We start from the raw sequence: 22,370 nt of genomic DNA, 5'->3' as shown, positions 1-22,370 counted from the left end.
ACAACATGTCCAACCTTGAGGTGGATGTGTTACAGCACCAGAAGAGCACACCGGATGCCACTCCTGTCAGCTAAGAAAAGGAAACGGAGGCTACAATTCACACAGACTCGCCAAAAAATATTGTCTGATGAGTCTCGATTTCTGCTGCGACATTTGGATGGTGGAATGCGATATTCACAAATCTGCTGCAGCTGCAAGATGCTATCATGTCAATATAGACCAAAATCTCTAAGGAATATTTTCAGTGCCTTGTTGAATCGATGCCACAAAGGATTAAGGCAGTTGTGATGGCAAAAGAGGGTCCGACCCTGTACTAGTAAGGTGTACCTAATAAAGTGGCTGGTGAGTGTATTTATATCCTTCACCATGACCTAAGTTTACTTCATAAAATTAACGTAAAGTACGCTTCTTTTTTGTAAGGGTATGTCTGGAAAGATCAGTTTGTTTCCAAACATTATTTTTGCTATTGTTTGTTATAATCCAGTAAGATGTATTGGTATGCATAAGGATTCTGAGTGCAGCCAGTGCTCCAGAGATCTGACCTCACTGCCATCCAGTCCATCTGGGAGGACATGAAGAAACAGAACAAACTGAGACAGATTAAATCCAAAATATCTGTGGCAACATTTCCAAGAAACTTTCCTGAATTAATGGTTAAGCATTAGGGTTGGGTTAATAAGGGTTGTGTTGATTATTTACAGTGTAAATAATAAATAAATATTTTCAGACAGACTGAGAACATCAGTTCAGAAATAAATGCACAAAAAGTAAATGTTTTCTATTATTAATGCAAGTTAACATATTTCACACAATGACCCCTTTATTGAAGCTCAGTGAAGTGTTTGAGCTCACCTGTGGAAGTGTTTGTGGTGTGATCCACACTGGGCCGTGTGTGATTTCCAGTGCCTGCCTGAGCTCTGAGCCAGTCTCCGTCATCCACCTCCAACACATTCATCCAGCTGCAGAAGTTTGCCTCAAAGTCACACTGTCCCGAAGGAGTGCAGGGATAGTTTGAAATCTGAATATCATCGAGTGCTATGACTCCCTGTTCAGTCTGGCCTGTAATGCCCTCCACCACGATCTGAAAAGACAGTTGTATTAATGAGGACACTGCTGCCGTTTCACACCATTGTACTCAAGGGTACAGACTGGGTTTTGGCGGACAGATTTGTGTGAACCGTGACTGTTGTTGCAAACACTAAGTACATTTACATGGACACCAGTACTCTAATTTTAATACGAGTTAGACAATACTCTGATTAAGATTTTACCATGTAAACCGCCATTTTTGATTACCTTAATCCAACTAAAGTCATAATCAAACAGAAACTGAAGTATGTGGAGTATGCCAATATTAGTCGCATTATTGAAGTGGACTACAGACATGTAAACAACTTAAACTATCAGCATAGTGTAGGACTTTTCACCACATTTTGTAACAGTATAGTTCATACACGCACAGCCGTTTGACACTATTCTTTGAGTCAGTAAATGACCACAGAAACACACTTTTATGCTGTCTGGGAAATGCACAATTTTTCTTTCAATTCGGCGTGCCGTATCAAATTCCAACAACTCTCTCCCATCAGTTCTTACTTCATACTCGCATCCAATAACTCAGGTTGTCACAGAAGCATGAATGAAAGTGAAAGTCAAAATTAAAAAATGAAGCACCCAAAATTACATGAAACTCCAGAGGAAACATTTGACAGCCTGTTGACGTAATGACGTTAATCGATCTACGTAGTAGGGGTGGGCGATATGACCTAAAATTAATATCTCGGTATTCTTCATCTTTTGAACGGTGACGGTATAATATCATGGTATTACTTTCAATAGCAAAATAATATACATCTCAAGGAAGAACGGACAAAAGAAAGTCTCACTTCTTTCAATCTTTAAAAGTTTTGGTTTGGGTCATTGTAAATGCTCAGTCTCGTTATGAGCTGATCTTCATTTCTCTGTGTTGGTGGAATAAAGCAGGTGAGTCAGCCGCACCAATTTATGAGCAGACAGAGCAGGATTCTCGCGATGACCACCGGCGTAATTCCACTCTTTGTTATGAGCCGTAGTTTCAGTGTAAACTTAGTAAAGGTGAGTTTCTTTGGCGATGATGTGTACAGTGTTAGATTTTATATTTAGCGGACATTTGCGCTGAACACGCGGTGAATGCACCGCATCGAGATTCGGGCACCTTCTCCGAAAACACTCGATTGATCTCAGCTGGCGGATCAACATTTACCTCATGTTATGATCGCTGTCATCTGCGCCATTATTATTATTATAACTTTAGGTGAGGTTTGCAAACTTGTGCACTTTTCACTCTTCAGCTGTTTGCATTTCCTGCAGTAACACAAGCTCCCTGTTATCTGACAGCGGGAAGCGTTGAGTGACTGACAGCTAATATGAACCAATACAGCAGCAGGGTAGAGCGATTCAGCAAGTTTTTAGAGAAAATCAAATCAGATTGCACTACAACCATTATATTCAGACACACAAATGCTCCCAAATATATTATGAGGGCGCATAGATTAAATTTCGGGCGCTCATGCGACCAAAATGGTTGCAATTTCGAGCCCTGTAGTATAAAGACATGTATTCAGACCACAACTGAACGTTTGAAGAAAATTGAATGCCTTATTATTTAGAATTAGCTATTATTGATGTAAATGCAGCCGTTCAAGGTGCATAATTGATTTATTACGGTATTGACGGTATTAGAAAATCCATGTCGTGGCGCAATGTCACACCGGTGATGACTATGACACCGGTGTACCGCCCACCCCTACTACGTAGGCTACTTTATTATGTAAAGCGGGAACATGAAAGCAACATTCTAAAAGCAACTCATATAAACACCTTAATCATATTATTGATTTATTTAGATTAAGGTTAATAATTTGATTACCGATGTCCATGTAAACGTATGGGTAATGCATGTCATTGGTAGCTAGGTTTGGAAGCCATCATGTGCGATAATGTGTGATTGTAATTCTGAAAGTATGTGCTGATGTTTGGATCAGTGTTCAGGCTCAATGCTGACTCAGTGACTCACCCTGTAGTTTGACCCAGAGAAAGTCAGAGGGCTCTGAGCAAACCTCCATAGTTCACCTTGTTCCCCAGACTGCGTCACCAGCAGGGGCCGATCTTTGTCTGAGAACTCTTGATACACATTTAGGGTCCCGGTGCCCTCTCCCTCCATGTAATACCACAGCTGGAGGCACTTGGCATCCCCTGCAAATGAAGGTCATGTTTTTATGGGGGGTTTCTGCTTTTCCAGTTAATTGTTTAGATTAGCATGAATCATTTAGCAGGATGAGATGCAGTAGATTTTATTGCTGACCTGTTTGAAGCACAGGGGATGTCATTAAAGCACTACTTCCTTTCAATTGACCAGGTGTGCTTTCCATGTAAAAATAGTATCCACTTGCTGTGTTAGTTGTATGGTCAAAACCAGGTCTAGATTTAGACTTGACGTCATTTCCTGATACTCGGATCCAGTCCAGGTCATCCTCAGCCTGTTGTGTCCAACCACAGTCTCCTTCTTCAAAGTTGCAAAAGCCCTCTGAAACAATTATAGGTTGGTGATGTTTATTAAAATGTATTAATAAAATATTTCAACAAAGATGTGCTCATTTTAAACTTAGAAAACTTAGAAAAATATTTCCTTAAATTAATAGTTATTGATATTATAATATTATAAATATCTTTATAAAATGTGCTAAAATTAATAATGATAATCTTTAACTTATTTTTATGTTACATTTATATATTAGATTCATCTTTTAAAATAAAATATGCTAAATTCATTCAATGTAAAATTAAAGAAATTCAACTGAAAAAAATGGTAAAAATAAATAAGATAGCTCTTAAATTTCTTCAGTTTTACATTTAGGCTTTATTACATAACTTAAAATCTAGTTATGTACCTAAAATCTAGTTTATATGTGTGTGTGTGTGTATGCATATACGTACCACACACACAAAAGTTACATGAAAACTAGATGTTAGGTACATACCTAGATTTTAAGTCTAGTTACTCTTGAATAAACTACCACTTTTCAGGCTTATATCTTCTGAATTTTGTCTTTAATCAAACTGTCTTTGACAAAAATCAAATGCCCTAAATTTGTCACTGAGCTGTCAGTAAAGCTCGATACTGAAGATAGCATCTAGATGGATGAACACAACATTATGTTACAGCTGTGCCAAATGCTTGTGGTGCTCTAGCAAGCATGGAGGACATTTCAACATGGCAACGTGAAAAACAACAGACCAAATGCTAAGTTATGTTATTAATTACCTGTGGGAGCACAGGCACCTTCAGTGATGGATAAATCATCTATAGCAATGTGTCCAGACAGTCCTCCGACTGAAGCCTCAATTAATATCTGATGAACCTGTGCCACTTTCACATGACTCTGAGCCATCTGCCACTCACTCCCCTGAGATCCTTTTCTCTGCCACATCTACAGTTTTAGAGAGAATACAAACATTTTTGCAGTTAACATTTAGCTTTTTTTAAACTTGAAAAATCATTAAAAATATCTGAAGTCTTACTGATGTGACGTGGTTAGATGAAATGTCAAATACAGACATTCTTAATGATCCCACTGTTGTTCCAAACATGTGAAACCAGAATGTAAAGCAATACCCATCAGGTCCAGTGGGGGGCGACAGTGGAGACTTCAGATGAGCTGAAGCTCCTGTTTCGTCATGACTTGAGCTCTTTATGTACAAATAATACCCTGTAATATCACAATAAATACTTAAAGGGGTTCTTCATTACCACTTTTTCCACTTCACTTTTTTAATGGCATTGTTTGAGCATAAACAACATTTGCAAAATACATCCAATGCAAAGGGAGATGTTTTCTTTTACACAATGTAAAGGCTTACATCAAAAAATTACAAAAAAGAGCTTCTTCCTGACTTTATGATGTCACAACTGCAAAAATCTACATAAACTCCAACCCTGGGTGTGTCATTTCCTTCAATGTGCACTAGGCGATCAGCAAATCAGAACAGTATACCGTCACTCAGCCTTTTCGAACAAAAACGAACTTCATTTCTGACTATTGTGAGACCTTAAAGGTCCTGTGAAGTGCTTTGAAATGTGAATTTTTATTCAATGTTTGAGTTTCGTAAAAACTAAAACACGAAGAAAGGGTGGGACATAGTGTAGCCTCTTGCCTTTTTAAAAAAACAAAAACAGCCAATAGAGTTTAGTTTTTCTCACCGTATGAGGTAACATGAATAAATCCATCTGCTGATCCATTTGGGCTAAAGTGACAAACTGCAAGCTTGACATGTTTGTATCAGTTTTATATTTCATAAACACGAATTTTGTCACTGTTTTGGTGCGCACTAGCTTATAGATATCCTAAAAACAAACAATACTGATACTAACATCTAAAATACTTTATTTTCATTTAATGGGACCTTTAAGTCAATAGACTGTGTTTATGAGAGTGGAAAAGGTGTAAAATATATGGAAAATAATATATTAATATTTTTTTAAATCTATGCAAGTTTAAATACTGTACATTACATTGCACATAAACACAATCAAGTCTTTAAAAATAAATTGACCACCACTTTAATTAAGACACATGTGATGAGTGAGCTGACACTGATATGGTGCAAGTGACTCGCCTTCTCCACTGGTGTGATCCCCTGAAGGACCTGTATTTGGGGTCCCTGTAGGTCCACTCCATCTCTCCCAGTCTAATTCCTCTGCAGCTCCCTGGATCCACCCACATAAGTCCTTCTCAAATGAGCACGTGGCCAAGGAGAAGTCTGGTGTAGAGAAGTGAGACAATGTCATACTGTGGAACAAATGTTCTTAAAAATGTGCTCTACCGCTCAAATATCTGGGGTCAGTAAGATTTCTGTGTTCAGCAAGGCTTCGTTTATGTGACTAAATAAAGCATTAAAATAGCATTATTTAAATAAAAACTATTTTTTTTTATTTAAAAATGTTAATTATTTTATGATGACCCTCATTTTCAGCGGCCATCACTTTAGCCTTCAGTGTCAAAATATGCAAATGTAAAACTCACGAAACCTTTTTAATTATTATCAATGCTAAAACAGTGCTGATATTGTAGTGCAAGCAGGCTTTTTCCAGGACTTTTTGATTAGAAAAGACAAAAGAACAGCCTTTGTTTGCAATACAAATACTTGCAGCATTAAATTCATAGTTACTTTTGATCCACTGAATGTGGCATTTGCAAGGTAAAATATGGTAAGCTTGCGCAATATAGTAGAAACAAAATCATTATGCAGTTCAGATCTGCCTCTGGCTTTGTAGATATTTCCATCTCAACTAACTTTTCAGCATCTTCCCCACCTGGAGGCTGGTGGTCCTTCTCACAGTTGTGAAAGGAGATGTCATCCAGAGCAGTGGTCCGAGGTGAACACTGGGTATCATCTTGTCCGATTGAGATCTGGCTGCTAAAAATGATCTTAAAGGCACATAGGGAAAGTACATTTACAGTATGCACAAGCCGTGCCTGATATTTGGTGTGAAGGCACTAATATAGTTAATGTTATAGTTATTGTTCTTGTTAAAGACAGATCTTTGAGGTAGATCTAGGCTTGGGCTGTAATATTGTATACTGCGGGATCTAAGGCCCCATTTATACTGCCAGTTAAATGTAAATCAATTCCGATTTTTTGCTCACACAGTATGTGACACAGATCAGATCTGTTCTATGATTGTGTGAACATGAAAAAAACATGCGTTCAGATATTCAGAGATCGGTTTCAGGCCTGTGACATTGCGACTATCATGTAAACAGACAGATCGGATTTATTGAGGCATTGCGTTTTGTACGTCATTAAGCTTGCGAAAATGTGGTACTTCTCTGCGGTTTAATGGCGTAGGAGGAAGAGCGTGTGTGGAAACACTGACGCGGTAAACAACAACAACAACAGGAAACATGGCGAAGGGAAAGTGGTCAGTCGCCACAATTTGCTCCCACCTGACCTGAGATCTCTCTCATACCCACAAATTCCTCTAAATGGTGGAGGACACCATATATAAACCATAGACGCAAGCTTCCCTCCTCCTCCGCCTCAAAATAATTTTTAAGTTGAAAACTTTGCACATTTTGCAGAGCTAAAAGCAAGACAATTTCTTCCATCATAGCTAGTGTGGCGCAGATGCTAGAACCCCCTTTACGCATGCACGACATTGTAAATTGTATGTAAACACATGAATCGAATATGGGTCACAATTAAAAGAACGTGTAACAATCAAGCAAAAAAAATCAGATATAGGCAACAAAACTGAATTGCGCATCACGACCTGGCAGTGTAAACGGGTATGCCTCGAACCTGATGTCGCATACACGATATTCAGTTTCTGAATAGTTTAGGCACAAGCCAACAGTTTGGTGACGCTGTTTGAGCCTTACATCATTTTTTTTATTATTATGCACGGTGATACCGTATACCAAGGTAAAATAGGGAGGAGGTTTGACGGTATCAAAATTTGGATAGCGCACAAGCCTAGGTAGATCCACCAAAAATGATAATTTGCTGTTAATTTACTCTCCCCTCAAAGATTTAGGTGACTTGAAATCTAAATAAGACTTTTTGTTTAAGCTGTGGTACTTACAGGAATGTCATTAACTTACTGTGATGTCAGTAAATTACTGTAATTACTGTACTGTACTGTACAGTAAATTCTGCAAAGCAGACATATTTCCGTCAGAAAGTCAACAGTGCCACCAATCCTCGCTTGCTTTTTAAAACATTTTCCTCCCTCCTTCACCCTCCTCCTCCACCCGCATCCTCCACACTCACTACTGATGACTTTGCTACATTCTTTTGCACCAAAACTGCAAAAATCAGTGCTCAATTTGCTGCACCTACAACAAACACGCAAGATACACCACCAACACCACACACACTCACCTCTTTCTCCCAGCTCTCTGAGTCTGAGGTGTCCAATCTCATGCTATCAAGCCATGCAACCACCTGTCCGCTAGATCCCATTCCCTCTCATCTCCTGCAAGCCATTTCTCCGGCAGTCATACCAACACTGACTCACATAATTAACACATCTCTTGACTCTGGTCTATTCCCTACTTCATTTAAGCAGGCTAGGGTAACCCCTCTGCTAAAGAAACCCAACCTGGATCAAACGCTACTTGAAAACTACCGACCGATATCCCTGCTTCCATTCATGGCCAAGATTTGGAGAAAGTAGTGTTCAATCAAGTCCTAGACTTTCTTACTCAAAACAACCTCATGGACAACAAGCAATCTGGCTTTAAGAAAGGCCACTCAACTGAGACTGCCCTGCTCTCGGTCGTGGAGGACCTCAGACTGGCTAAAGCAGACTCTAAATCATCTGTCCTCATCTTGCTGGATTTATCAGCTGCTTTTGACACTGTAAACCACCAGATCCTGCTATCTACGCTTGAGTCACTGGGCGTCACAGGCACTGTTATTCAATGGTTCAGTTCCTACCTCTCGGACAGGTCATTCAGGGTGTCGTGGAGGGGAGAGGTGTCCAACCCACAGCATCTATACACTGGGGTACCCCAGGGCTCTGTGCTTGGACCACTTCTCTTCTCTATCTACACGGCATCTTTAGGAACAGTCATCCAGAAACATGGTTTTTCCTACCACTGCTATGCTGATGTCACCCAGCTATACCTCTCTTTCCACCCTGATGATCCCTCGGTTCCAGCTCGCATTTCAGCCTGCCTGTCAGACATTTCACTCTGGATGAAAGATCATCATCTCCAGCTTAACCTCATGAAAACGGAAATGCTTGAAGTTTCTGCCAACCCGACTCTTCACCATAACTTTTCAATCCAGATGGATGGAGCAACCATCACTGCATCCAAAATGGTAAAAAGCCTTGGAGTTACGATTGATGACCAACTGAACTTCTCTGACCACATTTCTAGAACTGCCCGATCTTGCAGATTCGCACTCTACAACATCAGAAAGGTCCGACCCTTCCTATCTGAACATACAGCTCAACTCATTGTTCAAGCTCTTGTCCTCTCCAAACTGGACTATTGCAACTCTCTGCTAGCCGGGCTACCAGCTAGTTCTATCAAACCTCTTCAGCTGCTTCAGAACGCAGCAGCACGAGTGGTCTTTGATGAACCCAAAAGAGCACATGTCACTCCGCTACTCACCCGTTTGCACTGGCTTCCAGTTGCTGCCCGCATCAAATTCAAAGCTCTGATGTTTGCTTACAAAGTGACCTCTAGCTGTGCTCCTTCGTATCTGCTCTCACTTCTGCAGATATATGTGCCCTCCAGAAACTTGCGTTCTGTGAATGAACGTCACCTCGTTGTTCCATCCCAAAGAGGGAAGAAATCACTTTCCCGAACTCTCACATTCAATCTGCCCAGTTGGTGGAATGAACTCCCTAACTACATCAGAACAGCCAAGTCACTTGCTGTCTTCAAGAAACGACTAAAAACGTTAGTGTTTAGTCTCCACTTTTCCTCCTAATCTGCAATTGCCTCTCTAACTGAGCCCTCTTTCTCTCTCTCTCTCTCTCTCTCTCTCTCTCTCTCTTAAAAAAAAAAAAAAAAAAAAAAAAATTCTACTAATGTTTTGCTTCTTAGACTTTTACACGCCTGAAACTTGTCTATAGCACTTATTCACTGCTGCTCTTATAGTTGTGTAAATTGCTTCCTTGTCCTCATTTGTAAGTCGCTTTGGATAAAAGCGTCTGCTAAATGACTAAATGTAAATGTACTGTAACAGCAAATTGTAATTCCTGAAGATCAGATTCATCACTGCATGTGTGAGAGATTTGAGTTCATACCCTGTAAGGCTGGTCTTGTTTGCCCACTGGTAAATGTTCTGGGACCCACTGAGAAGAAGTGCTGCTGGATCGTGACCAGAGCAGTTTCCTGTCATCCTCTCCTTTCTGAAGGATCACACTGAGATTGCCAGCACATCCTGTACCCATGTGGAAGTGAAAGCTAGTGCGCAAGAGGTAAACATGAGAGTAAAACTGGGTGTAAGGAACATAGCTAGTGTTGTGTAATAGTAGTGCTTGTCTGTTTCACAACAAACGTTGTCTCTGGACCACAAAATCAGTCATTAATGTCCATTTTACATTGAGGTTTATACATCAGCATCTAAAAAGATAAATACACAAGTTTGCATTGATGAACAGTTTCTTAGGATAGGACAATATTTAGTCAAGATACAATTATTCCAAAATCTGGAATCTGAGGGTTCAAACTAATCAAAATGTAAAAAAAAAAATCTTCTTTAAATCTGTCTGAATGCTTAGCAATATATATATATATATATATATATATATATATATATATATATATATATATATATATATATATATATATATATATATCTTCGTTACTTAATATTCTAATGATTTTATTGACAAAACATTTATAATTTTGACTCATTCACTGTATTTTATCTGTGCAACATAGGACATTTTGTCATCCAGGGTCACAAATATAGTTTACTTTACTTTAACTTACTCCTCGTTATAATTAGTCTTGCCACAAGTTTTTTACAACATAATTATTAAGGCTGATTTAATGTGCATGTGCCAACATCTTTAAGAATCCAAAATAGCTCCCTGATGTTAAGTCCTTTTGGGTTTTTGCTGCATTAAGGAATAGCAAAACATAATTTTGCGCACAGGGTGTACAAATATTTAAAATGTTTTTTGTTTTTTTTGCCTATATCATGACAGGACAGTATAGAGACAGGAAGCTAAGTTAAAGAGAGAGATGGATGGGACCGGGAAAGGTACAAGACCCAGGACTCGAACTCAGGATGCCCGTACAGCAGATATGGTTATACTGTATGTTGGCACACAGCCCACTAGGTGGCCAATCTCGGTCCAGGAGGTCCGGTGTCCTGCAGATTTTAGCTTCAACTTGCCTCAACACACCTGCACAGATGTTTCTAGAAAGCCTAGTAAGAGCTCGATTAGTTAGTCCAGTTGTGTCTGATTGGGGTTAAAACTAAACTTTGCAGGACACCGGCCCTCCAGGACTGAGTTTGGGCACCCCTGCACTAGGCCATCTGCGCTGACTTTGCAAAGCTTTTTATTATTATTATTTTTAAAAGGGTTTTTCACCTCTATTATAACAGGACATATATAGGGAAAGGATCGGCAAAGGACCTTGAGTAGAGAATCGAACTCAGGTTGCCGTGAGCACCTTAGTGCTATATATGATGGCGCTCTTAGGCTATTGGCTTTTTGACTAAATTATCTTTTTATTTTATTTTAAATGAGGTTTTGCATTAAGCACACAGTTAGCTTGAATATATAAATGTAGTCCAAATGACTCATTTAAACAGCTGTACTAAAAGTATCCTCCAAATTTAACCACAATCTATTCATTTAATAATTAATTGCAACATAGGCTCATTCTGAAAACGTAGCCCTATATACAGTACATTTCTGGAGATCGCAAATTATGTAGCCAGAAGTACGTATGCCTGCATTACGTCTTTAAAACTAACGGTACGGGGCGATATGACGCCGTTCCTTTTCGCACTTACCAGCTGACCGCTTACCTCCATATGAACGGCTTTCCTGCTGATACCAGTTTGTCCAGTGGCTCGTAGCGTTATCGGCAGACTAGAGATGCAAAGAGGAGTTGACCTCGATGATGGGGTTCGACAGGGTAAGACAAAAACAGAAGCCAAAAAATTTTTAAGTAAATAACAGGGTGAGGATGTAGTAAAATATGAAAATGTGGTAAAAATCAGGCGAGGACTTTTTTTCTGGGTTGCTTTTTAAAACTTGAGTTTAGGGAAGTGGGTGAGCGGGTTAATCTGTGCTTTTGAAAACACTATTGGTTGGGTTTAGGGAAGGAGGAGGATGGGTGAGTCGATCAGTCAGTCAGTCAGTCAGTCAGTCATTCAGTCAGTCAGTCAACAGCGACCTCTGGTGGATTTACGCAAGAAGAGCAAGCGCGAATGGCACTCGTGAGACAAATTTGAGAACTCAAAAAGCATACACAGCAGCCTCTGGTGGATTTGCAAAAACAAAAACTGCAAAAAAAAAAAAAAACTCCTGGGATGTATTTGGTGCTCTCCAGAAATGTATATAGCGGTACGTTTTCAGAATGAGCCTGGGTTGATTAATTGATTTAGCAACTTCGCACACTTAGCTTCTTCAACAATGTTTCATCAAGAAAGTTATTCTGAGTCGCCCCCTGTTGTTACAAATAATAGTAAAATGGTAAGCGAATCATGTATGAAAGCCCTCACAATTCACGGTTGTGTGTGTGCAGGCAGTGAAGGCTTGCGATCTGAAGCCAGGCAAGGTATAAATCTAGCTTTAATGAACTTACAGAAGCTGACAGTATGCAGAGCTGACAGGTAGTGATGGGCTCTGAAACACAGCTTCATTCTTAGATGGATCAATGATATTTGTCTGCATGTAGTGCCCTGAGGAGAGAGAAAAGATAAAGATAAATCATATTTGCTTGTGTTATTTATGATGTTTTTGTTTGTATTACCTGTTTTAGTGGTGTGGTCATTAGGCAGATCTGGGTTGTCTGGGGCCTTCACCCGTTCCCACTTATTGGGACTGACACTTATATCATGCCATTGGCACTGCCCGTTCTCAAAATTGCAGGGACCTAGAGAGATAGAAGAATTAATTTAATTTAATTTAATTTAATTTAATTTAATTTAATTTAATTTAATTTAATTTAATTTAATTTAATTTAATTTAATTTAATTTAATTTAATTTTTAGTTTTCCATTTTCTCACCACAGGTTTCTTCATCTTCCCCTAAAGGACAGTCTGGTACATAATTGCACTGGGCAGTACTTGCAATGCATGTTACACCATCTGACTGCCAGCAGTGAAACTCATTCTCCTGATTTTGTCAAAAAAAAAGTACATCAGCAAAAACATGCAAATTTCACAACAAAAAAGGGGAGTCATTTTATCTTTGTACTTAGTATGGTGAATATTTTTATACACATCTAAAACTGTTCTTACCTTGCAAGGGTTGAGTGTTGGTGTGGTTGAGGGAGCTTCAGTCTTTGGGGTTGTTGCTGTAGCTGGTGTCATTGTTGGCTCAGGTGTGACTGGCAGTTCACTGTTGTCAGGATCGTGAGAACACGTCACAGAGAAGGAAATATCATCTACTGCTGTCTGCAATGTATGAGCTTCACCGTTTCCCACATAGCGGAAAACAATCTAAAAAATAACAACAAGTTAATATTATTTTTGACTAATGTTATATATAGAATTTTTATCTTCTGTAGGTTATGGATAAAATATGATAATTCTAGTACTTTAATAACATATATGAGATTTTTGAAAATCACGAAGCGGGTCCCGACCCCCACTTTGGGAACCACTTATATAGACCATTAACATCTCACTCAAAGAGCTTTAATAATTTTCCTTATTAAAGCATGATTCTTCTGTAGTTACATTGTGTATTAAAACTGACAGAAAATGTAAAGTTTTTTTTAGGCCGATAAAGCAAGGAACAATACTCTCATTCTAGCATAATGATCTATACCATGGCTGCCACAGTACTAGGCACAATGATATTACACTGTGCTAGAAAATGGCTCTGAAACAGCTATTTCAAATACTGAATCTCCATGTTGGGCGACGTGGTAGTGCAGTGGGTAGCACGTTCGGTTCACAGCAAGAAGGTCAGTTGGCATTTCTGTGTGGAGTTTGCATGTTCTCCCCGTGTTCTCGTGGGTTTCCTCCGGTTTCCCCCACAAGTTCAAAGATGTGGTACAGGTGAATTGGGTAAGCTAAAATTGACCGTAGTGTATGAGTGTGTGTGTTTTCCAGTGATGGGTTGTGGCTGGAAGGGCATCCGCTGTGTAAAAACATATGCTGGATAAGTTAGCGATTCATTCCACTGTGGTGACACCAGATTAATTAAGGGACTAAGCCAAAAAGAAAATGAATGAGGCACACTCTCTTTGCAAGGCACACTCTCTGTGCAAGCAGGTGGTCATGTTGCTTACACTGACAGAAGTTTGCCTGTTTTCAATTACTGTGTAATATTAGGTACTTCCCTCAAGTTCCCAGAATGCCCATTTGATTATCTAGTCCACCTACAGTGTTTGAGGTTAAATGTTGTTAAAGGGTCATGAAACCCCCTCTTTCAGTTCAAGTCTACCTCAGAATTTTTTCAAAAAATGCTTCATGATGGGCATGGAGTGGCATGAGCAGAGGGAGGAGTGGACGTGGCCGGTAGAGTAGGGGAAAAAGATAGGAGCAAACAACTGTTGTCAGTTGGCTCACAAAATGAGTCACAAACCGTGATTTTATAGTTTACAAGTTAAAATGCAAAGAAATAAACAGTAATTTAATGCCCTGCTACATTTGTTTTTTGTATTTTCATATAATATGTACACATAACCACAATTTGTTCTATTATTACAAAGGTAATTGTGTTTATATAAACACTATAAATGAGGAGGACTTCTCTCCTCCTCAATCCTCAGGTCTGAATGCAGACACAGTGGATAGCAGTGCAGCAGGCCCTATTTAGTTTAACCTTCAGCTCTGCCGGTAATCAGGGGGATTTTAAACACAGGCGAACACAGCAGCATAGACATAGGGGATGTGTCTGAATGGTAACGAACTCAACTGAAAAAAGACAAAGTCCGCCATTCTCCAATTATCGTACAGCTCTCCCATCAAAAAAGCCCATCAAACCAACAGCTTTGCTGTATTGGCCCTGACAGCATCACGGGGAAAAACATGCAACAAACCCTGTGAATCATGGAAACAAACACATATGACCCTTCATGAACAGCTAAATACTGTATGTCGTGCACTGACGCGGTCTCACAGCTTAGCAGGTCTGCCTTGTCTTCAGAAACCATGTGCTCTCATGAATAATTAAGAAGTATAATAAAACTCAGCTATGACAATTAACGAGAAACCAACACGTCATCACTGCACAAGCAGACGAGCGCTACGTCACCGATTTTGATGGTGGTTTTAAACCCAGAAGATGAAATTAGCTCACAAAAGCTCAAAATGATCCAGTTTTCCCCACAATTAAAGCTGACGGATGCTAATGTTGCTTAACTGATGCTCAACGCACACAAATCTGTTAAAATTTCTAAATAAGTACTCAAGGGTTTCTTGAACTTTTAACACACAACCAGTGAAGACTAAAGGATTGCAATGGGTTACAAATGTGCATAATATTGTACAAGAAGTCATAATTGGTTATTAATAACAATACAATAACTCAGTTTATTGTATACTTTCACTTTAAATGTTAAAACCTTTCAGACCTTACATTCTCAAAAAGCTGTATTACATGCCACCTCAAAGGTGATATTCAAATGGCATGTAAGGCCTTAAATTATATCATACACACATGATGCTCTGACCTTGCTCTTAACTGAGGTAGAAAAGGTGACTTCTGCTCTGTGCCAGAGGAAGCTCTGTGTCAGAGTCTTGTTCCAAATTATAACATCATCATCTCCATTAAGAAGTGTCCTCAGTGTGACGATTAGCCTGGCAGCAGTGCTGTCACCATGAGAATAATGGTAGAACCTCACCTGCAAGAGCAAGCAGCATCAGTACACGCATATGACAGTGGGTTTCATTATTTAGTACAGTATAACAGCATCATGACTCACGGTGCACTCAGAGCTGGGCAGCAGGGTGGTGGAAGTGATCTCCGCTGTCAGATCATGTGCTGGAGTAATGTAATGACCTTAAACACGCCACAACCATTTCATTATATAAGGGGATTACTATCAGTGTTTCATAAACCATTTTATATGTTGTTATAAAACAATAAATACAACAAATACAATGCAATATTCCTCCAAGATACCATGCTTCCATTATATTTATCCTGGCAAAAAAACAACAGCAACACAATACATTACGTGTAATTGCACTTCAGTTTAATAGTTGAGAAGGTCTATACAATTCATTATGTTTTTGAGAGAATTTCACCTCATAATTCAGAAATCATTAAAATATGCTGATTTGTTGCTCGAAAATATTTGCTATTACTATCAGTGTTTATTACCAAACAGCTATACTTCTGTGAAAAGATTAAAAAAAGAATAATGTTGTAAAAGTCCTACTTCACTGATCCCTTTTGAATGATAACGTACAGTATTTGCTTTATTGTAAGGAAAATTTTGGATTACCTGCTGCAATGTTGCGTGTGTGATCTCTTGGTGGTCCATGCTTAGGCCAGGCCTCTTCTCCCTTCTGCAAAACCCAGCCAGTTTCCAAGTCACTCTTATCCCATGAGCACATGCCATGCTCAAAACTGCAGCGATGCTTAAAACCCCTAACATCTAGATTAACCAAAGACAAGAGTGCCTTTTAGTTCCTTAAGCCTGGTCAAATCACATGATTTTGTCATGATTTTCTTGACGTAGGTTGTCATCGGGAGTCGTAAATGATAAATGGGCATCGTGACACATGATTCAATTGTGTCTTCTCGCGTAATGTGGCATAGTTCGACAACCGATACAATGTCTGCAACTCCTCACGATACCATCACAAAAAGTCTAGTTTAATTTTGTCCCATTCTTAACGATGAGTTCCGTCATGTGGGTGACATTGAGCAATTGGAGCACATGATTTCTCAGTTATATCCGCAGGTGCTGCCTTTAATCCACAGGTCAGGTAATCAAAAAACAGGGTGCATATTAACTTATGGGTGGGTCCGGGTGGATAAGATTGGTTATGCAAACTTTAACTACTTTTTCTAAAATATTAAAGTGTTTTAAGCAATTAGATTTGACAGACTGGCACAAATATGCAGACGTCATTCTAACAATGATTTTCTGAGTTCTCTCAGCCTTCCAACTGAGTTTGATCTTCTAAGGTAATCTGGAAACACGTTCAGTGCTGCAAATACATTGTAAAAGCCTGTTTTGCTTATTCAAATTACTGTACTTGATTAAACTAATTAAATTGAAACTCACCGGCAATGGATGATTTTGTTATTAACAATGAAATCAGTTTAATATAGGTTTCTCTGAAACAGTGAATATTTCACTTTTATTTTTATTTAGATTTTATTTTATTTAACAAACCACTTTGTACTTTGGCTCTGAAGCATATAGCAGACTGGTTTTGAAGCACGTCACCTCAAATGTTATTCGCAATTCTTGTTTATCTAGTAGATAACTGACCAACAAAATATACATTAATACCAACACAAATACATTTATACCACATGAAATTCATTTCAAAAAGATATTTTTTCCAAGAAAAATAAACAAGTTATGCCCTTCCACTACTCAGCTGTGCGAGTGGATAATTTGTTCCGTTCTGTGGAAAATAAGGATTTAATTAATACTTGACTGTAATTGTTGAATCACAAACCTCTGTCATATTTTTTATATGTCATTATTTTGTTTTAAGCATCTGATTTTGGTGCTGACGTGCTTTCATTTTCTCAGTCTCACTCGCAGCAAGTTCAGGTGAGGGAGTGTTTAATAAGCAACCCATGGCTGGAAAATATACATTTAGATTTAAAAGAAAATATCGTAATATTAAAACAGAAATATACGTTTGATCCTTTTAATGTCATCGGGAATGCCTTTAAATAATGTAGCCTAGTTGTTACCAAGCATCATTTGCATGATTGAGATTGAAATAATAAAAAAACATTGAAATTAAGAAAATATTGTTATAGCAACCCTTGTGATTGCTTTGGGAAATAACGCTCATCGTAGAAATCGTGAAGAAACGTGTAGTCTGGCACATTTGTTACCCCAGACAAGTCAAGATTTTATCAAGATAAAATAGCATAATCTGACTTAGGGACTTTCGTAACCAATCAATAAAAATCGTGTGATCTGACTGGGGATTTACACAATGCAACTGTCCTGAAGACATGTATATCTGATCCCAATATCTTTGAAAAATAAAAGGATGCCAAAAGAAAAGTTTGCTGCCATCAAATGATGCTGCCATCTTTCTAAGGTCATTTTACCTCCTGTAATTTAGCTCAAAATCTCATAAAAAAAAGGCTGGGTCATTTTTTAAATTTAAGGTATGGTTCTTACTATTATTAAACCATCACCTATGCATTTTCTTTATTAAACTCCTAATTTGATGCTTATAAATAATTTTTCGGTAGTATGAATAATAAGATCATGCAGAATATGTATTTTATACGTTTAAATTAACACCCAATATCTTAATAATAGGGAGGTAATAAACTTCTAGTTAACATTGAGAATTGGTACTTAAACTAAAGTGTTAGCAAATGTTGTTTAACCAAAATGTTGTTAAACCCCTTTAAAACAAATAGTGAATAATTCAGTAAATGTACATATATGACAATTAAACAAAAAGCACAATAAAAGTCCTCCATCCCAATTATTCAAAGCTTCAAATGTTTTCTCCTGATTCATCTAGTCATACCACAGTGCTTTTCATCTGTGCCATCTCCACAGTCATCGCTGTAGTCACATACTCTGTTTGGCTCCACACACACATGGTTGGAACATGTGAACATGCCCTCTTGACAGGGTTCATGAGGCTCTGAAAAAAACAATAACAGATTCAGTTCAAATATCAGTTTTGGATGTAATTCGTTACAAAGTAACTAGTTTCTGTAACTAAATAACGCTTCTGTTAAAAAAAGTAAAGAGATTACTGTTCGTTTTTCATTCATTTCATTACAGTTACAGTACTTATACTTGCCTTAATATTGTCCATAAATCTGATATAAATCAATTTAGAGAAACAGAGTAGTTGTATTTTATTGTTTAAATAATTTTATTTTTCAGCTAAAGGTTAGATCTGTCTGACAAATACACATGCTTAAGAAACAATGAAAGGTTTTAGAAAATCATGTCAGTATATGGTGTATGAAATGTCACTGATCTTTATTTATTTCAAAAACAAAACAATAAGGTCCTGTTTGACTCAAAGAATTAAGAGTTTTAATTTCTATTGAATAATCATTGAAAATTATTTGAACTTTTAGTGCTGTCAAGTAATTAAATTATTTACTAAATAACTTAGTTATGTTTAAAGTAATAAGGAAAGTAATTTGAATACAATGTTAATGGTGTATTTAGTAATTGGTAATTAACAAATTTACAAGTAACTAACAAGTAACAAACCCAACATTGCAGATGATGGTTTAATGTTTTAGTGCTAACGCCATAATGCCATGTTCAAAGGGTTAGTTCGCCCAAAAATGAAAATTATGTTTTTAATTAATTGCCCTCATGTTGTTCCAAACCGCTAAGACTTTGTTAATCTTTGTAACACAAATTAAGATATTTTGGCAAAATCTTCCTCGTCATTCAGAGCTTCCAGACTGATTCAAAGTCCAGAGAATACCAGAAAACATCCTCAAAACAGACGATCTGCCTTCTGTGGTTCAATCAGTATATTATCAAGTAATAATAATACTTTTGTGCACACATAAAACAAAAATAATGACTTTATTGAACAGTTTCTTCTCCTCTGTGTCAGTATAGAGCACATGTCCACGGCTGAGTAATTAATAACATCATTTTCATTTTTGGGTGAACTAACACTTTAAGGCATAGGTCTCAAACTGGATTCCTGGAGGGCCGCAGCTCTGCACAGTTTTGCTCCAGCCCTAATCAAACCCAGCTGATCCAACTAATCAAAGTGTTAAAGACTACTAGAGACTATTAAGCAGGTGTGAGTTGGAGGTGGTTGGAGCTAAACTGTGCAGAGCTGTGGCCCTCCAGAAATTGAATTTAAGACCATTCCTTTAAGGTTAAAAGTAAACACGTTAAGCCTTTTAAATCAGTTTATCAAAAATAGTATATTGTTTGTGGCACCTGCCTGGCACAGTGCAGTTAAGGAAGGTGATATCATCTATAGCGATGTCCCCAAGCTCACTGTAGGTTCTGGTAGCCTCAAAGAGGAGAGTGAAAACCTGATGTGTACGACCCACACTTAACTCTGCCCGATGCCATTCATCCCCGTGGTCGCCAGACATCCACCATAAGGGTGTCCTTCTTGGGCCCTCTTGGAGGAACACTTTTAGTTCCCCAATGCCTGACAAAGACAAGATTATGCAGATATGTTTCTTTTAATATAACTCAAAATACAAAATGTTGCATCAATTAGGTCTTCAAGACATATATATATATATATATATATATATATATATATATATATATATATATATATATATATATATATGTGTGTGTGTGTGTGTGTGTGTGTGTGTGTGTGTGTGTGTGTGTGTGTGTGTGTGTGTGTGTGTGTGTGTGTACCCTCTCCAAACATGTGGTAGTAGAATTCTAGCAGACACTCATTGCTGGCCTCTTTCATGGCTGGACTCTGTAGAGCTGCATAGCTGTTCTGGTCACCATGACTGGCTTCTACTGCCATGTACCAGCCTAAGACAAATTCATGGTTTTTAAATATATATTACACTGAAAACATTCTGTTTTGCATTATGAATTAGAATTCTGACTCATTCACTGGAACAGTTTTCTTTAAGAAGGGGTTAAAAATATTTAGCAAGTGTATAAATATGTGCCCCCTAAAACCCTGTGTGGCATGTTATTTGGTCTAAAATGCCACAATAAAAACATATGAAAATATAAATTGGTGATTTCTGTCGTGGCAACACCTCAAAATGTCTTTATAAATTGATTTATATATGTTTATTATTATGCTTTGCGTCTTTTACACTAAAGCCACCAGTAGGCGGCACCAAGTCCTGGTCTGAATGAGAGATTCATTGAATTTTTAATTCAAGTGATTTGTTCAAAACAACATAAATAAATGCTATGCGATTTCACTTTCTATTCTTTCAGAATCCTGAGAAAATGTGTTCTACAAAAATATGCAGTATAACAGACTGTTATATAGATTATTGTTATAAATTTCATGTATGTTATTTATCTTTTTAAAATAAATACAGCCTCAGTAAAACACTTCAAGAGTGTGTATATATGGATCATACCATACAAACAAAAAACAAAAAGTTTTACTTCAGAATAGTTGTTCTGCTCAATTTTTTTACCCAGTTCTGTGCCAGTAGTGTGGTCCACTGATGGGCCAGTGTTGGCGGTGGTTGTACCATTCTGATCCCGTTCCCAAACAAACTGCCCAACACTGATATCTGTCCATTCACAGCTGTCTGTCTCAAAGTCGCACCCAATAAACACTCCACCTTCCACGCCGATGTCTGAATGTCAGTGGAAAACAATGCATACTTGATACAAACCCTTTTCACTTCATCATCAATAAAACATTTTATTAGTGATTAGAAATATGATTTACTTTACCTTTACAAGGCCCATTTGTCAATCTAAAGTCATCCACGGAAATATATCCTTCACTGCCAGTCTGAGCCTCTATCTGAATCTGATACACCAGGTTTAGACATTATGTGGCACGATTACACAGAAATATATAGAATACACTACAGTGAAATCAGTCAGACGGGTATTTCACACCTGAAAAGGTCTGGTCTCATTCACAGTTATGGAGACATTTTTCCAGTCGTTCCCAGTGACCCGTGTCTCAAACAACAGCTCTTGCTCTGTTGATCCTGAATCTAATAGCACTTTGAGGATCCCAGGGTCACTGCCAATAGAAAAGTACACTATAATTGCTGCATTAATCACATCTGACAATAGTGGAAGAGAGACCCATGAGCAAAACCTAATAAAAAAAGGGAAAGCAAGTAAGAGCAGACCTTCCATTCATATAGCACCAAAATTCAAAACAAGAGTCACGGGACGACTGGATCCTTTCTGAGATTAGCACAGATCTGCCCGTGTGGCCTTGCTTGTACCTCTGAGATGGGCTCAAAAGAAATTTGCCTGAAAGACGAACAAGAAAACAAAACAAAACAAAGCATTGATCCTCATGTGTTGCCTTTTCACACTGGCTGTTCTGCAATTTTAGTAGGCATGTATATTCAAATATTCGCAATAGCCACACTCTAATGCTCCGCTCATGCTTGTCTAAATGTTTGTCCTTTAGTCCTCACCGTCTGCATTGCGTGTAGTGTAATCAATCAGAGGACCTCTGAAATGACCGTCTGCATGAATCCAGTCATGTCCATTAGCAACATTCACCCATGTACACTTTCCTGACTCAAAATCACAACTTCCTGCTGGGGAACAAGCTCCTGTTTTAACTGAGACATCATCCAGAAGAACAAATGACTTTGAGTTTGGACTGAGCTCTGCTCTGAATGCCACCTGTTTGTGAATACCAAAAAAAAAAGTACATTCCAGGTAAACTACAAAACATACAACAGACCTTTTTCCAAAATAAATAAAAAAATTACACTTGTAATGCCTGTTTATTTGTTACTTTCAAACTAATATTTTGAAAAGGCTAAGAAAAGCTCAAGTAACCGAGTAAAGAACATATTAATGATGTTCCTACT

At 38.1% G+C, this 22,370-nt stretch overlaps 1 protein-coding gene across 2 annotated transcripts in view; it reads right to left on the bottom strand.

Annotated features, from left to right (window-relative positions):
• si:ch211-106h4.4 (MAM and LDL-receptor class A domain-containing protein 1) overlaps positions 1-22,370 on the bottom strand; it is a 52,077-nt gene that overhangs the window by 6,575 nt on the left and 23,132 nt on the right. For both annotated transcript variants that reach the window (XM_056477204.1, XM_056477211.1), the window contains exons 23-45: positions 21,966-22,179; positions 21,669-21,795; positions 21,427-21,556; positions 21,256-21,334; positions 20,991-21,155; positions 20,233-20,358; positions 19,796-20,011; positions 18,389-18,508; positions 16,150-16,302; positions 15,625-15,701; positions 15,373-15,543; positions 12,989-13,189; positions 12,755-12,863; positions 12,498-12,620; positions 12,330-12,426; positions 9,806-9,965; positions 6,353-6,467; positions 5,656-5,799; positions 4,561-4,748; positions 4,304-4,469; positions 3,344-3,565; positions 3,056-3,234; positions 853-1,081 (exon numbers count right to left, since the gene is read on the bottom strand). In XM_056477204.1, the coding sequence (XP_056333179.1) occupies positions 853-1,081; positions 3,056-3,234; positions 3,344-3,565; positions 4,304-4,469; positions 4,561-4,748; positions 5,656-5,799; positions 6,353-6,467; positions 9,806-9,965; positions 12,330-12,426; positions 12,498-12,620; positions 12,755-12,863; positions 12,989-13,189; positions 15,373-15,543; positions 15,625-15,701; positions 16,150-16,302; positions 18,389-18,508; positions 19,796-20,011; positions 20,233-20,358; positions 20,991-21,155; positions 21,256-21,334; positions 21,427-21,556; positions 21,669-21,795; positions 21,966-22,179 (3,511 nt within the window). The remainder of the gene's footprint in view (positions 1-852; positions 1,082-3,055; positions 3,235-3,343; positions 3,566-4,303; positions 4,470-4,560; positions 4,749-5,655; positions 5,800-6,352; positions 6,468-9,805; positions 9,966-12,329; positions 12,427-12,497; positions 12,621-12,754; positions 12,864-12,988; positions 13,190-15,372; positions 15,544-15,624; positions 15,702-16,149; positions 16,303-18,388; positions 18,509-19,795; positions 20,012-20,232; positions 20,359-20,990; positions 21,156-21,255; positions 21,335-21,426; positions 21,557-21,668; positions 21,796-21,965; positions 22,180-22,370) is intronic.

The sequence above is a fragment of the Danio aesculapii genome, chromosome 2 (assembly GCF_903798145.1).
Source record: "Danio aesculapii chromosome 2, fDanAes4.1, whole genome shotgun sequence".
Lineage (NCBI taxonomy): Eukaryota > Metazoa > Chordata > Actinopteri > Cypriniformes > Danionidae > Danio > Danio aesculapii.
This window is presented reverse-complemented; position numbering and strand designations above follow the sequence as displayed.